Source organism: Notolabrus celidotus, chromosome 6 (genome assembly GCF_009762535.1).
Source record: "Notolabrus celidotus isolate fNotCel1 chromosome 6, fNotCel1.pri, whole genome shotgun sequence".
Lineage (NCBI taxonomy): Eukaryota > Metazoa > Chordata > Actinopteri > Labriformes > Labridae > Notolabrus > Notolabrus celidotus.
Window position 1 is genome coordinate 31,791,257 of NC_048277.1, and position 16,823 is coordinate 31,808,079.

Consider the following 16,823-nt stretch of genomic DNA (forward strand, 5'->3'; position numbering starts at 1 on the left):
GGATTGGGATTTTACCACAATCAGCAGAACCAGTATCTTAGTATCGGATACGTTACATTCTGTTGTGGTCCATTGTAGTTCAATGGTCTCATGGTCACAGATCACGTGCTAATCAAACAGCATATCAGCCACATAGAGTGAATCCACTTCATTATGAGGCTGCAAACGCTGAGTATGACAATACTTGGTGGCGGCGGCGGCCTACATTGTAAAAGTTTTCCTGTAAGTCCTCAGTGTTTTATGAGAAGTAGTGTGTATACACTAACAGTAATGCAGCAGTGGAGCCCGTCTCTCTTCCTCCTAACTTATCTCAGACTGTCGTCTTTGGAAACCTTCATTTCAGTCTGAAACACTTCTTTTTGGCTGCTGACTCTTCATGTCCCGAAGCACTCTGGAAACCTCCTCCACTGTTGCCATGCTGCAAAGTCGTAAAAAACCATGAAATATGGCCATGAGTTCTGGACCCCAAATCTTAACCAGGAAGTTTGAAAAGGGATGAAAAATAATCTCCAGCATCAATGAACAGAGCAGGATGGTTCTGTTTGTTAAGTTGTAGATTTAATAGTAAATGGGTAAATGGACTTGTATCTATATAGAGCTTTTCTGGTCATTATGACCACTCAAAGCGCTTTTACACTACTCATCACATTCACCGGTTCACTCACTGATAGTAGAGGCTGCTATAGTATGGGACCATCACTATTAGCAAATCTCATTCATACATATTCACACACCGCTGAACAACAGAGGGAGCAATTTGGGGTTCAGTGTCTTGCCCAAGGACACTTCGGTATGTGACTGCAGGAGCTGGGATTGAACCGCCAACCATCCGATCTGCACACTGAGCCATAGATTTATTATGTTTTCATCAATCATTGATGCCACAGTTAGAACAAATCTCACGTGGCTCTTGCATTACTGTAGCGTGTCTTTTTAAACAAGTCGTTCAAATCAGCTCCCGTTCTCTGGGATTGCTCCAACACACGTTTACCTCACAATCTGAAAGTTTGCTCCCTTTTTAAATGAATATTCGTTCTTAAAATATGAAAAGTAATAATACTCCATATTTTAAGCCACCAATTTGGTTTCTGATTGATACTGCTTCAGAAATGTTTGACTCTTTATAATGCTGTCAACTCTTTTTCTCTGGTTATTTTATGTCCTACTTTAAGCAGTCAAAGTTTGAGAGACGCATCGGCGTATTTGTATGACTGCATTAAGATTTATAAAAACACAGGACTGTTCATGTGACAACCTCATCATGCGACAAGGCTTGAGGTTGAAAACTGACACCTTGTTTTGTTTTTCTCTTAAACAGTTGTTGGACTGGCAGTCAGAGATAAGAAGACTGGGCATCACTGATGGAGGGTGACCCAGTGGGGTGCGGTTTGTTTTAAACATTAGTTGCTTTTCAAAAACAAACCTTTCAACACTTTTTTATTCACAATCTGTCTATCTGTGTTCTCGCCTGCCTCCAAAGCTTTACGACAACGGTTGTAACCTCCTCAATCAAAACAAGGTTTACATGTAGCGTATGAAGTGGCGTCTATTGAAAAAAAAAAAGGGGAAATAATAACACCTAATAGTCAGTCTGTCAGATGTGCCTATCTTCTGTAAAGGAAACAAAAATAAACGTAACCAGATTTGAATATCTTCCATTTGAGGCTGACGCAGAGAGGACGGATCAAAGGGAGGAGAGACACAGCAGAGGGGGGGCGATCATAAACACATTGTCTCATTTTAATAAGTGAGGGGAATGGTTTCTAAACCGGCACGCACCATCAAGTTTCATGTGTTTGGGAGTGTGAGAGGAGGAGGAGGGGGGGGGGGCGGTAAAGTGAAGTACATCAAAACATAGCTAATGAGGGTTGGGTTAAAAATGGCTGTGCATGAAATATTGATCACAAGCCTCATTCTTATCATGAATATCTGGAGTGTGAAATCTACACAATTACAGAGAATACAGGCTCATTAAAGAAAAAGAGATGTCGTTATTATTTCCTGTTTGTATCTATTTAGATGCTTTTTTGTGGGTATTTAGGTTTAAGTGTGTTGTATGTACTTTTCAGGATTGTTTAAAATAAAATCACATCAGTCACATCAACAGCTTCCTTGTAGAAATATGTTAAACTACAAAATGACACAAGTTGTTGCATATTAGCTGCAATTCGCTAACTAACGCTAGCTTGTTTATATGACCAGTTGAGAGCAGGTACTTTAAGAGTCAATATAGAGTACACATGTGATCCACAACTACATCAACTACACAACATCCTGACACTAGATCTAGACCTAATAAAGTTAGGTGACTCAACATGCAGAGTTCTAATCTACTGTATCATCCACTCACTTTGCATTATCCTGCTATTGAGACTTTTAAAAGTCAATTAAAGACCAATCTATTTAGGGTTCTTTTAATTTATCATTTTATATTTATTTTAATATTCTATTTATTATTTTAGCTCTTCAATTTTTATTATCTTATAACTATTTTTATGGCCATTTTAGTGCTTTTATTTATCTTAGACTTTTTTATTATCTTAACTAGTCATCTTTTATTTACTTATTTCTTAACTATTTCCCTTTGTTTATTTATATACACTTTATTGCCATTGGTGTGCATTAGTCTCTACATATATATATATATATATATATATATATATATATATATATATATATATATATATATATATATAAACATTTCTGTAGATATTAGATTATTTTTGTATTATTTTGTATTTTTTTTCAATCGCTGTAAAGCACTTTGAATTGCATTTGATTTGTATGAAATGATCTATATAAATAAAGCTTGATTGATTGATTGATTGATATTTACACAGCGACTTACCTGATTAATGAATTACTCTAACCCCATTATTGGTTGAGATCATAGCCTGTAAAAAAAATGGACAGCGTTGCTCCGCGTCTTCCTGTTGTACAGTTCTGAAGTCAAAAAATCCCTCTCCTGGGCGCAGCCATTGTGCAGCCAGAGCCTGTGAAGCCTTTGTAATAAGCTCCGCCCTACAGCGTAACGTCACAAGACGCTGTGTGCCCTTTAAAGTTTCGTTCTACGGCGGCTGTGAATCAAAGGAAACCCGGAAGTAAAACCCCGTTTTTTAAACTCTAATAACTAACGAAAAAGAGAGGCCTTGGACACAAAACAGTCAAATACTAACTACATATAACCACAGCATACCGATGTGAGAAACATTCGTACGACGTGTATTTATTTTTTAAAGTTTGACTGCTCGGAGACAGATTTTTTGACCTATACTGCAGCCAGCCACCAGGGGGCAGTCACACTGCTGAAAGCCTCACCACCAGGGCCGTATCCGGCACGCTTGGTTGAGATACATTCATTTCAATTCATTATTTACACTCACTGTTCCAGCAGCATCCATAGTAGCTAACTCTGTAGCCTTCTTAAAATGAGCTAAGCTAGCTGTCATTATTCACATTAAAGAAAGCATTTCTTCAGTTGTGTTAGCTGCTCTTACTCACATTAAACTCCACAGTTCCACTGATGATGAAGGAGGTGAACAGGGTCACATGAATTATTAACAGAATTCTTATTATTTTTATGTTCTTTTATCGACTTAAATTAATCATATAATACTTCAATATCTCCCACTTTAGTGTTTAGTGTTTTTTTTTCTTTTTGTCTGTCTGTGTTCTTTTTTGTAATGAACTTCATGATTTCTTATGAAAAATAAAATGCAATAAAAAACAGGGCCACATGAATCAGCGCAGCACCCTGTTGCCTGTTTCTGCCAGGTCACAGTCAGTCTGTGGCATCTTCTTGTCCATGTTAAATTCCTCAAATGACGTCATATCCCATACGTTTTGTTTCGTGTTTACTCTATCTTCAGTTTGTGGTTTTCTTCGTCTATCGCACCTTTTTTTCATCGTCTCTTTTCTTGTTTTCCCATCACTCATTGGCGTCAAATTCACCAGACTTCTTTCAGCACATTAATACAATCACAGTTAGCTTACAATGAATTACTGACCAATCATAATCAAGTTAATGCAGCTAAATATTTCTCCTTACTTTTTTATAAATAACGAAGTTGTTCCTAGTCTTTAAAGGTGACATATTACGCTTTTTTCATCAATATATATTGATCTAAGAGGTCCCCAAAACATGTCTTTAAAGTTTATGCTCAAAAAACCACTTTGAAATCAGATTTTGGTCTGCCTGAAAAGCCCTCTTCTTCAGTCCTCCTCAGAACACTCTGTTTTCCCTCTGACCACGCCCCCTCAGGAAGTGGATGTGCCTCGGCTGTCCAGCACGTTGATCTAATGTTTACATGTTGGCTGAATATACACTGCTGCTCAGAGATCACGTTACTTCAACCCTCTGAATCTGATCCAGAATCTGATCCTGATGGAGAGGCGCCTGTAGCAGGACCTTTTCTGAACGATTGGTCACAGATTTAGTGTTTCTTGTTGTTTTATTTATCAGTATGTAGACGTGTGTCTTGGTACACAGCTACGAACATGTAGCTATGTGACTATGCTAACTAGCGCTAGCACTTATCCATGATAAATAAAAATCATCCACTAGATCTTCAAATCTGCAGGCCTGGGGAGTAAAACCAACCTCTACCAGAAAGGCAGCAGGACCTTTCTGAAGAATTGGTCACAGATTCTGTGTTTCTTGTTGTTTTATTTGTCAGTATGTAGACGTGTGTCTTGGTACGCAGCTACAGCTACAACATGTAGCTATGTAGCTATGCTAACTAGCGCTAGCACTTATCCATGATAAATAAAAATCATCCACTAGATCTTCAAATCTGCAGACGTGGGGAGTAAAACCGACCTTTGTGTTTATTAAGACAGCCTACAACTAGCATGCCTCCCTCCTAAGCTCCTTGTTAGCACACATTTGTGAAGGTAATGAAAAAAGGAGGAGGGATTCAGTATTATTTTATACAGTCTATGGGCTGAACAAGCTCCGAGCTCTGACTCCGTGACAGACCGGATATTGTTGTTACGTAACAAAAACACGGAAGTCTGAAACGGCTCGTTTCACACACATTTACAGAAAGGTGGAGAAATCAAAACAGGGGCAGAATGGATTTTTTTTCATTCTCGGGGGGTTTGTAGACATGCCAGGGAAACATATTTCAGGTAGAGAACCATTAAAAAGTCAATTTTGCATGATATGTCACCTTTAAAATGACTTACAATAAAGTGTAATAGTTTGATTTGCCTCTTTATATTGTTATTTTTTGAAAATGATGTTATATCTGGTTTTAATTGGACAGTGCTGTAGCATAGACTGTACATAGAGTAAGTATATTTATTAGTCTTTGTACTATAGATGCTTCCACTCTATTTTATCTATGAAGTGGCGTTCACAAACCTCAGGAGGAATTAAACACAAACACAAATCTGGGGATGGATTTAGGAAAACTGTCACCACTGTGTTCATTTTGTGTGTGTGTGTCTAATGTCCACTCAGAATCCAGACATCAACAGATCTTTAAGGGTTCAGGGTTTTTCAGTTTTATTTACAACTTTAGAGTCTTCTGTAATGTACAGGCGTCATAAGTTTTTCTATATGCATTCTATACAGAATATGTGGATTATGAAAAAAAAAAAACTTAACAAAATAAGTGTTTTTATTTTACTTACGGTGGCCCTTTAAAAACAAGCCAACCAAAAGCTGAAAGGACAGTTATAGAAATGTAGTCACCCTGTTTCTCTAGCCAGAGAGAATTCCAGCTCGTCTTATTCAAGTATGTCACGTTCAATAAAAAAGGGAATAAATAAATCAATATAAACACAATACTCCAAAACTAGTAAAGAAAAAAACAAGACAAATATTGCACCATTTGATGGCACGTACCAAATGTGATATCTTGGCAACATTGTTAATGATGCAGACATCAAATACTTACAAATTCAACGGAGTAACACCAATTTTTACAAATTAAAATCCAAACAACAACTCTATATATAATGTAGTACGACAAAGAACAAGTGATGGATTGAACAAAATTAGTAATCTCAAATACTTCTGAGGTTCTCTATAATTGTACTCATCAATAATGCAACATATACGTACGACTGATGCCCTTTACTCCTGAGTGGTTAAGTGCAATGTGCATTATGTTTGCTTTTCATATAAAAGAATAGAGAGTAAATACGCACAGAGTCTGTTTCTTTCTTTGACTAGGCGGTGGTGTAAATCTATTCCCATTTGTGAATATATTTTTTATTCTTATGGCTAAAACGCAGCATATAACTTCGATATGGGTTCAGATCATATTGTTCTTCTTTAGTACCTCCAAGTACTGCTGCGTGGCTGTGCTGACAGGGTCCAGCTCCGCCCTGGAGGCTAACCCTGCTGTGGACATTGGGGTTGAAGTGACGTAGAGCTCTGCAGTGGCTGAAGAAGAGAGAGGAAACATAGTTATCATCTGCCAGCATCAGATGTATGACAGAAACTGCTACTGTCTTATCAAGCAAAGACATTTTGAGTCAGCTCAGAATGTGTGTATTCTTACAGCTTCAGTGCACTCACCATTGTTTAATTCTTTTGATATGTTTCTGTCCAACTCGCTCTGCATCTAGAGGACAAAGGGAAAGCTGGAGTTATGTTACAGTTCTGATGTCATGGAGGCTAATATGAAACGGAATCAACTTTAAAAACTTGGTCTTTATACAACTCCAATTCCACAAGAGTTTGGATGTTTTCTAAATGTTCAGAATTTTGATGGTTTGCAAATAATTCAAAGCCTTTATTGGAAATAGTGCAAAGACAACAAATAATAATGTTGAAACTGAAAAGTTTGATTGTTTTCTGAAAATGATTCACTCATTTTAAATTAGAAGTCAGCAGCACGTTAGGACAGAATCAACACAACTCTGAAAAAGTTTAGTAAAGACACTGAGAGAATCATTTCTCAAATAATGACGTTACCTCGCAACAGGTGAGTAACATGACTGGGTGTAAAAAGGACACTCTAGAGAGGTCAAGTCCCTCAGAAGTAAAGATAGGAAGAGATTCACCTTTCTGTTTGAGAGACTGGTCTCTCAAGGAAAATCTCTGTCCTATCAAAAAGTGACATTCTTTAATGAAAATCCTGGACGCCGCATCCTCCTCTCTCCAGAGCAGAGGGACCACCCAGCTTTTTATCAGCACATGGTTGAAAAGTCAGCCTCTATGGAGGTACGGAGATGCACAAGTGCTCATGACATAGGTAGCTTACACATCTGGAGAGGCTCCATTAGTGCTGAATATGTGGAGATTTTTCATGAAACAGTAACATTTTTCAGTTTCAACATGTGATTTGTTGTCTTTGCACAATGTTCAAATAGATAACAGGCTTTAAATTATTTGCAAACCAACAAATTCAGTTTACATCAACAGTTTTAACAGCATCCCAACTCTAATGGAATTGGGATGTGATAAACATGTGCATGTTTTAAAGCTGGGGAGGCAACTTTGGAGAAGTGGCAAGCTAAATTCTAAAAGTATCCAACTGAAGAAAAGCCAAATGACACCCCCAAACATATCAACCTGTGCTGCCTGACTGATGGTGCTTAATGAGACTGTGAGGGGATGTTTGGGAGAGGAAGGGTGTGCATCATATCATCACGAATTAAAAAAAAGCTAGCTTCATCTTGTGCACGACAGACCTTTGTCTGGATGTTGTTGAGGCGTAATGCAAATTCAAATATCACAAAATTAAAGCGTTTTAAAAAGTTGCATACCCTACCTTTAAAAGATGAACCTAAGAAATGATATGAAGAATGTTTTCACCACAAAACACCATACATTAGTAAAAGGCAACACACACTCATCACACATACTATATAAAAGTGAAAAAAAAACAGGAGAAATATGTGAAACACAGCAGGACATGCCAAGCATGCAGTCTCTGCTTTAGTGTAGAGATTCTGCAGGATTTCTGACATTGCATCATTTGCTGAAAATCTGACATCAGTTGACCACACTGACTGAAATCACTGGTAGCAGCTGAGAGTTTGGACAAAAGTTGATTCAAAAATAATGATTTAAGTTTGAAGATTTTAGTGGAAAGCTTTCTAAGCTTCATTTAATCACCTGAGAATTAAACCTGTCAATTTCACACTTTGGTTCAACTCATTTCCAACTTTTATGTTTTTCTTGTGTCTTTCAGTAAGGAGAGTGATCATTAACAAAGTGTTTGAGTTTATCTTCACTCCCAAAACTGACTTAAGAACCTGCAAATTATCAAAGTCCACACAAAGGGCCAACAAGAGCCACATCGTCTGTACTCTACTGGTCAGTCTGGATGATGGAGAAAGTCCACTCAAAGCAGGATCAGAGAAGTCTGATGATATAGACAGAGACCACCTCACAGTGAAGACCCATGGGTTCCTTTATAATGCTTACGTTCAGTGTCATATGTTGCTTGATTTTTTTTAATTCAAATTTTGATTCATTTTGAAGGTTTTCCCACAAAACCATGATAGCATGTGTTCTGTTTGTTACTTCTATTTGTATATTTATTGTTCAAATCCCTCAAGTGCTGAATTTCTGAATGAGGAAAAGTTATACAAGTACACTTTAGGCTTAATCTTCACTTAAAGTAAAGAACAGGATAACATGGCTAAACTTAGAATACATAATCTAAAACATCTGCAGTCTGTTTCCTCACTGTGCTGACCCTGAACATCTCAGTTTGCATGTGAAGAGAGTCGGTAAGAATCAGCAGGGTGAAAGAGACGGCAGCCAATCAGACAGTGAGCTCAACACTTCTACACACCTGGTTATGAGCCTGGCTGAAGAGAGGACAGATGAGAGACAGACTTTTGAGCTAGAAGCTAAAAGAGTGAAAAATAGAAGACAGGTTAGAAGGAAAGTCCTACTACTAAAGCTTCAGATAGAGTGAGAAGAAACAATGTGGAAGAAGAAAAGAAAAAACTTGAGAAGATTTATTAAGGAAAGTCAATTCTCTCTCTCTCTGCTTTCTTTTTAGTCAATTTTCCATAATCTGAGAAATCTGTGATGATTATACGGTTAGTAACCTGTGTATAACAAACAACAACCCTGAACTACACACCACATGTCACACAATAACACAACCATGACACAATGGAAATGAAAACAGCCCCACAGTAAATTCAGCCATCAATAAACAGAAAGCTCGAGTGCCGACAGATGACAGTACAGACCTTGGCTAAGTAGTCCTCCACACTGCTGTTCTGTCCCTCAGTAACAGGGCTGAGGAAGGACAGTCCTAGGCCGAGGCTCCTATTGAGAGGCCCAAGTGTGGCCCCGTAGTGTGCAGGTGAACCTAAAGAGCCTACGTCCAGCGAGGGCCCTGCAAGGCTACCGTTCGCAATGCTGCTGGTGATCAGAGACCTGCTGCGCTCGTTCAGCAACTTGGAATTGGCTTCTGAAAGACGACTGTTGGCCCTGTTGAGGAAACAAAGCACCTGATAAGTACATGATAAGACTCAGGTATTAAATGATTAATAAGAGTTTCCACTCTGGAAATCCGGTAAAGGTCATGTGATGCACAAACTAGTCTCACCTGTCTAGTTTGGCAGACAGAGACTTGCGTGTGCGCAGCTCCTCTGCGTAGAGTTGCCGGTATCGATCCAGCTCAGTGCGCGTGGAGTCTCTTTGGTTGATGCTGTCGTGGTGGGTGGTGCGGGACCGGCCCAACTCCACCTCTAGCTCTCGGATCTTCTGCTCCAGTTGGGAGCGCAGGTTAGCCTCATTGGCTGATTTGATCTGATCCAATGCTTCTTGTGATGCCGCCTGAGACTGGGATTCAAACAGATGCAATTACCATAACATCCAGGATACAAGTCCCACTGATTTAAAGACCCTGTCTGTTTCTGGGAGGCTCTCAGAGGGAAACAGATTTGATCTGTGCTCCTGCCCCTGATCAATTCGCAGAGACTCTTGCCACACCCCTCCGCTGGTCTCTTGTCTTAAATTGGGGAGTCTTTTCATTAAATCACTGAACATTACGGTGTATGAAATGAGGCTTTGTGATGCTTTTATATGTGACACATGCACGGCTAACAACTTTTCTTCAAACAGAACTTATACCTGCAGGAAAAGGTTGACCTGCTCCAGTTTCTGCTGGATTTCCTGACGGGCCCTGTCTTCTGCGTCACGTCGGTATTGCTCCACCTGGCTCTGCTCCATCTGAGCTGCCTCCATTCGGCGCCTCAGGTCCAGTACCTCATCTTCCAGCTGCCTCTTACTCCTCTCCTGCTGGTCGTTACTGTGGTTCGAACTTTTCATGGAAGCCAGCTGATCCTTAAGCTCCCCGTTCAACCTCTCCAGCTGGCTGCGGCGGGATGCTTCCTTCTCCAACTGCACTTGCAGATCGTCCACCTGGAAACAAAAATGGAAGATTGAGGAAATGTATGAAGCCAAGGTTTGACGGCTGAGGTACCGCAGAACAATGGGTTGCTAAACACTAAGTTTTAAGCTTCAATGTTGGCTGCAGTAGTTATAAACCTTGTCTTTCATTCGTCCAAAGGAACCCTCAGCTTGTCTGCCTTGGTCCATCCGCAGGCTGCTCATTGGAGAGCCAAATTCTGCTCTACTTGTGTCCTGATCACGCAATCTCTTCTTTGCAGTCTTCAATAAAGTCCGTAACCTTAAACACAGATGAACAAACATTACAGGAAAAAACATAACACACAAAAAACTCTGATTACAAACAAAGCTGAATGTAAAACCTCAACAGGATAAAGAATGTGCAAGAATAAAAACACAAAACAACAACAAGAAAACCACTGCCACAGAAGCCGGGTCAGACTGCGCTCTACTGGATCCTCGTGGTGTCTACACAGAAGGAGGAAGTTCTGCCATGGGTGAGGGGTGCGCGAGGAGGTCAGAAGTCACCTGTACATTTCTTTTTGAAGCTCTGTGTTTCTCTTCATCTCCTGATCCAGCCGGGTGTCTACAGCCTTCTTGTGCTCCACTACTTTCTTGGCTTTCTTCTTCTCTATTTCCATCTGCAACACAGGAAACAGGGGGTTAAAGCTTAAGACCCTCACTGGGTTACTTCATCCTGAAGGATTGCAACCAAGCGGCAACCTCCGGTCTCAAAATATGAAGCCAATGTTGAAGTGTTATAAACTGCAGTTCATCGAGTGTCCGCTTGAGACTGGCTGCTCTATCGGCAATTTTTTTTCTGATGCGCCAGTTCAGAAGATATTAAGATTACGAGTTTTGCCCATTTAAGGATATGACTGATTTGACTGACAGGTGGGAACACTGTAGCTGTTGGCTAGGAGGCTCAAACCCTGCCTCTTTACCTCACATTAAGTTCAGTTGAGTTCAGCATTTCCAATATGGCTCTCGCCAACAATAGGCTTCAAAACAGTACCCAGAAACAGATGGGTGACGTCACGGATACTACGTCCATTATTCATATAGTCTATGATTGCAACTCAAATCATCATGGACAAACACAGGCCTTCATATGAATGATTCACTATGATCACCTGGGTGCTTAGTTCGCCTTTTTCCTTTTCCAGCTCGGCCAGACGCAGTCCTAACTTAGAGCGGCTCTTCAGCTCCTCCTCCCATAAGGCCTGAGAGTCCTGGGCTGTGTGAGACAACATGCTCTGCTTCTGGACCTAAGAGAAAGAGAGACAGAGGCCAGTAATTACAATGTTAAAGGTAACTTTTTTTTAATAAGACTTCATCATAATCATATAATCATCATATTTCAGACATTATTTTTCATCTTTTCTGGACTTTTAACCAGATCTAGGTTTTTTATTTGAACTGGAATCCAAGAAAAATTGTACGTTTATTTTTAAATATGCGAGTTGGAAAAAGTCTGAAGAGAATCTGCTGTTTCTAAAACAAGAAACATGATTTACAAAATTATGTTTACATTCTAAATTTAAAATTGTCATTTGGTTGGCTACTTAGCAATTTAGCTTTATTCAATATATTAGTTTATTTGACAAGGACCATGCACAACACAACTGCTGAGCCAGAGTTAGCTAATAAAGCTGATTTACATCTGTGGTCCCTGTGCAAGATGATCTAAAACAAACTATGTAAACAGTCTAAGTCCCTGCTCAGATTTATCTGGGAGAAGTCAAATAAATAAGACCAGATTGAGAAATGGAAATTGAAGCTCACAACTTCTGAGAGAGGAAATAAAAAATGCCACCAACCTCTCTATTTAGTTGGTCTTCCAAAGTCATCTTACTGCTTTGGAGGTTTGTAACCAAGCCTTCCAAATGACTTCTGACCTACAGAGATGAAATGAAAATGTAAAGATACATTTCAGATGGATGTTTGATCGCGTTTGATTTTCTTTATCTGTAAACCCAACTGAGAGGGCCCTTTACACCAAAAGGAAGACACATGCATCATGCAGTTTGAGACTAAAAGGAGTGAAAGACCCTGCGTACCAAAATCAGACTCAAGGAAGAAAACACAGTTTTGATGTCACCCAAGAAAACCCCAAAGAGACTCAGAGCTATGACCTCCTCTGTGTGTTTGAATTCCTGCTCTACCAGAGTGTGTGAAAAGTCCACAAAGCCTGAGTGCATTCGATTTCATGAATTCATACAAAGCATGATTTCAGTAAATTGATTTGATTGTTTTTGGGAGAACAGATGTGAGCCCACACAGAGAAACTACGCCTACGTTCAGAATACCAACCCCTCCTCCAGGTGAGCCGTCAGGCAGCTGGAAAAAGATCAGATACCTTAACACAATAATATAAAGCTCATAATATAAAGACATATGTTTGATATCTGCAGAGACCAAAGATCACAGTACTGACACTTTCTGGTTTGCTGTTTTATACAAATGAAGAGAAGATACTGCACCAAAGACATCCTGTGAAACATAACCTACTGCAGGTAGTTGTATCACGGATGCAGGACTCACCATGGTAGCTTCATGAACCCCTTTTTGAAGTGCATCGATCTTGTTGGATTGTTGCTTTGCAGCAGCTTCCAGTCTGGCATTCTCAATCTCCAGCCTAATGTGACACAACATGCACAGGTGTTAGTAATAGCAATAACAGTAGCAATTTTAATTAGAAAGCACATTTCATTACACGTAAGCTCAATGTGCTTTAAATGGAGAATTAAAACATAAAAACATTTAAAAACAATAGATATACCTAACATACAGCAAACACAGCATACAGCAATCAAACAAACAGCAAGTGTTGCTGCCCATGCATCCAGTCACAACAGTCATTATATCATTCATATGCTTTGGAAAATAAATATGTTTGAGTTTCGTTTTAAAAGTGGAGACAGTGTTGATGGACCTAAGGTCAGTATGCCATTTGTTCCAAAGAGAAGGACCACAGTAGCTGAAGGCCCCCACACCAGACTTTGATTTTACTCTGGATTGTTAAAATTCTTCCACTTGCTGACCTAAGTATCCTGGTCGGGTTATACACTGTGAGCAAGTCAGAGATGTACTGGGAGCTGAACAATTGAGTGCTTTATGGACTAGTAATATGATTTTGAAAGTGATTCTGTATTGAACGGGGAGTCAATTAAGTGTTTTGAGAACCGGGGTAATATGATCGGATTTTCTTGTGTGTGTTCGGATTCAGGCTGCTGTGTTCTGAATGAGCTGGAGCTGTCCTATGGAGTGTTTGGATAGAGCTGCGTACAGTGCGTTGCAATAATCTAACCGGGTTGATATGAATGCATGAACTAATTTCTCTGCATCAGTTTGGGATATGAATGATCAGAGTTTGGAGAAGTTTTTTAAATGGTAAAATGATGTTCTTGTTATATTGGTAATGTGGTATTCAAAGTTAAGTTCAGAATCTAAAATTACACCAAGATTTCTGACTTGCTCACAGTGTTTTAAATAAGTTGAACTCAGATGTAATTGGAGGTTTTCCCTCTGTGTTAGTGAAGGTATAATAACATAATTTTAGCTTTGTTTCACACAAGGTTGTTTTTGAGACATTTGTTTAGTTTCAGGTCAAATCAAATAAATGGATCAACTTTTTAATGAAGTGGTTTGTGTGTGTGTGTGTGTGTGTGTGTGTGTGAACAGCATGTGTAAATACCTCTGCACAGCCTCCTCCAGCTGTTTGATGGTACAGTCAGTAGCTGCTGAGGTAGACAGCGCCTCCTGCAGCTTTTGAGCGGCAGTGGTGAGTTCCTTTTCCCTTTCATCCAGACCGCTCTTCAGACTGTTGATCCGTCTCTCAGCCTGCACATACTGGTCTTCACTTTCCTCCAGCTACAACAGAGAGAATCAATGACTTCATCAACCAAAGAACTTAACGTTCACTGAATATGTGTGGGGACAGTTATTGCTGCTTAAAAGATCAACAACCTTTTAATTTATAGTAAAAAGTGAAGTAAGGAGCTTCATATTTATTAAAACAGCCCATCAGAGATGTGATGAGGATCTATCCCCAACGGGTGGCACTGTTCTCTGACTTTACCTTTCCTTTCAGCCTGTCCAGGTCTTTGAAGAGTCGAGCCTTCTCCTCCTCCAGGTCACTGCGGTAACGTGTGTTGACCTCCAGAGAGGCTTCACTCATTGACAGCTTCTTGAGCGAGTCGGCGAGCTCCTGCTGTAGCTGCCTGAGATTAGCCTGTGCTCAGACACCATCCAAAGAAAGTTTGCTCAGATATAAAAGGAGACTCTTAAATTAGCATGTACAAGAAAGGCTAAAATCGGGTCTTGAAGAAGAAACAAGTTAATCTTCTTACCCTAAATGGTCCTAATCTTACCTCTCTTTCGCTCTTCTCTTCTTCCAACTTGTAGATCTGATCTCGAAGATCAGCAGCCTTACTGGCAAGCTCTTTGTTTCTCTCCTCCATCAGTTGTACTCTCTCTTCACAGTCAGAGCGCAGCTTGGACAGAATATCACTGAAGCGTTCTTGAGCATCCGTCACGGCACGTTCCTTTGCAACACCTTTATTTTGGGCTTCCTCGAGTTGTTGCCGCAGTAGCATACCCTCACTCTGGGCCTGGACGAGCCGTTCCTGTGCCGCCTCTTGACGTACTCCAGCACGGCCCACCAGCTCCCTCTCGGCCTGCAGGGTCGATTCCAGCTCTTTGGCGCGAGCAGCTGCCTGGTCCTTCTCTCGCTGTAGGACGTCCAGCAGCAGGCCTTTCTCCGTCAGCTGCAGGGTGGCTCGGTGAACCTCGTTCTCCATGCTGTTGGCACGAGCCTCTGCCTTGGCCAGCTTCTGGGACAGGCCGCTCACTGCTTCACGTTGATTGGCTGTTTCACCTGTAGAGATACAAAGTTTAGGAGTTACATATCGCCTTAAAAAGAATCCAACAAGATTGCATTAAAACACATGTACAAAAACAGACAGGCAAACACAAGCTGCATGATATGTATGTTTGAATGAGCAACCACCATATAAACCTGCACGTTAGCCACACAAGGATTCTAATCTGGATTAAGTCAAAATGGGGTTACACTTTGTTTAAGACTTATCATCTCAGCTGTGTTTTTATCTTAATCATGATTCAACTTTTAAATGTTCATCATGTTCCTCAGAGATATCTGTTTTTATGCACCAAAACTGTGGAACTCTCCGCCTCTGGACATCAGAAAGGTCGAGCTCTCTGAGTGTTTTTAAAAGTAAACTTGAGACTTACCTTCATAATCTGGCTTTAAACTTTGAGTAATTTATTTTTTGCCCTCCACTGTATTATTATTATTATTATTAGTAGTAGTAGTAGTAGTAGTAGTAGTAGTAGTAGTAGTAGTAGTAGTACAAGTATTATTGTTATTATCATTATTGTTATTATCATTACTATTATTATTATTATTAGTAGTAGTAGTAGTAGTAATAGTAGTAGCAGTATAAGTATTATTGTTATTATTTCTATTATCATTTTTAGTATTATTATTAATATTATCATTATTATTATTATTATTATTATTGTTTTAACATTTATTTAACTTAGTATTTAGTTATCTATTTATTTACTCTATTTATCTGATCTTTTTAACTTTAACTGATTTTTAATTTTGCTTTCTACTCTCACTTATTTTAATAATCTTATGGTATTGATTTTATTGATTTCTTTATTTTTTTTAATATCATTGTTATTATTATTATTATTATTATCATTATTCTTCTTCTTATTATTATCAGTGGTAGTATTAGTGGTATTAGTCGTATTATTATTATTATTATTGTTATTATTATTAGTAATAGTAGAAGTAGTAGTAGTCATATTAGTATTATTATTATTATTATTATTATTATTATTATTATTAGTAGTAGTAGAAGTAGTAGTAGTAGAATAATGTTATTTTTTTAACATTTATCTATCTTATTTATTTAGACATCTATTTATTTCTTCTATTTATCTGATCTTTCTAACCATAACTGATTTTTAATTATGTTTTCTCCTCTCACTTATTTCATTAATTTTACTGTATTAATTTTTAAGTATTTTTTTATGATGATATTTTTATCATTTGACCCATCTCTGTTGTTTCTAGTCTCTCTGTTCTATTGTGAAGCACTATGGGCTGCATGCTTGTATGTATGAAAGCTACTATATAAATAAAGTTGAGTTGAGTCGAGTTGAGTTGAATGAAACTGGAGGTCGCTGTTTAATTTTGCTTTCTGATTAGTTAGTCTTTGACACACACACTGGTGATACAACCTTGTCAATACTACTGCCTGGTCTTGGGGCAGATCTGGACTCGCTCTAACATTGAATGGCCTTCTCCAACTTATATCATGTTAATTTGTCCAGCAGTTTTTCAGCACCTCTGTCATAATATCAACCTACTGCGGAAGCATTATCTCTGCTGCGGAGGTAATAATCTACTTAATGGAGGTAACAAAAAGCTGCTAATGCAATTAAAGAC

General features: G+C 39.0%; 1 protein-coding gene across 20 annotated transcripts in view; it reads right to left on the reverse strand.

Moving 5' to 3' along the window:
• Positions 1-5,492: 5,492 nt before the first annotated feature.
• Positions 5,493-16,823, reverse strand: part of si:ch211-272n13.3 (ankyrin repeat domain-containing protein 26) — a 32,797-nt gene continuing 21,466 nt past the window's right edge. For 13 of the 20 annotated variants that reach the window (XM_034685332.1, XM_034685338.1, XM_034685330.1 and 10 more), the window contains 13 exons: positions 14,710-15,215; positions 14,418-14,570; positions 14,034-14,209; positions 12,881-12,974; positions 12,157-12,234; positions 11,470-11,604; positions 10,865-10,977; positions 10,475-10,616; positions 10,058-10,348; positions 9,531-9,766; positions 9,169-9,412; positions 6,530-6,575; positions 5,493-6,394 (listed from right to left, as the gene is read on the reverse strand). In XM_034685332.1, coding sequence (XP_034541223.1) covers positions 6,264-6,394; positions 6,530-6,575; positions 9,169-9,412; positions 9,531-9,766; positions 10,058-10,348; positions 10,475-10,616; positions 10,865-10,977; positions 11,470-11,604; positions 12,157-12,234; positions 12,881-12,974; positions 14,034-14,209; positions 14,418-14,570; positions 14,710-15,215 — 2,345 coding nt within the window. In that variant the 3' untranslated portion in view covers positions 5,493-6,263. Of the gene's footprint in view, positions 6,395-6,529; positions 6,576-9,168; positions 9,413-9,530; positions 9,767-10,057; positions 10,349-10,474; positions 10,617-10,864; positions 10,978-11,469; positions 11,605-12,156; positions 12,235-12,649; positions 12,677-12,880; positions 12,975-14,033; positions 14,210-14,417; positions 14,571-14,709; positions 15,216-16,823 lie in introns of all 20 variants that reach the window. The other 7 variants (XM_034685341.1, XM_034685325.1, XM_034685340.1 and 4 more) reach the window with 2 other exon arrangements.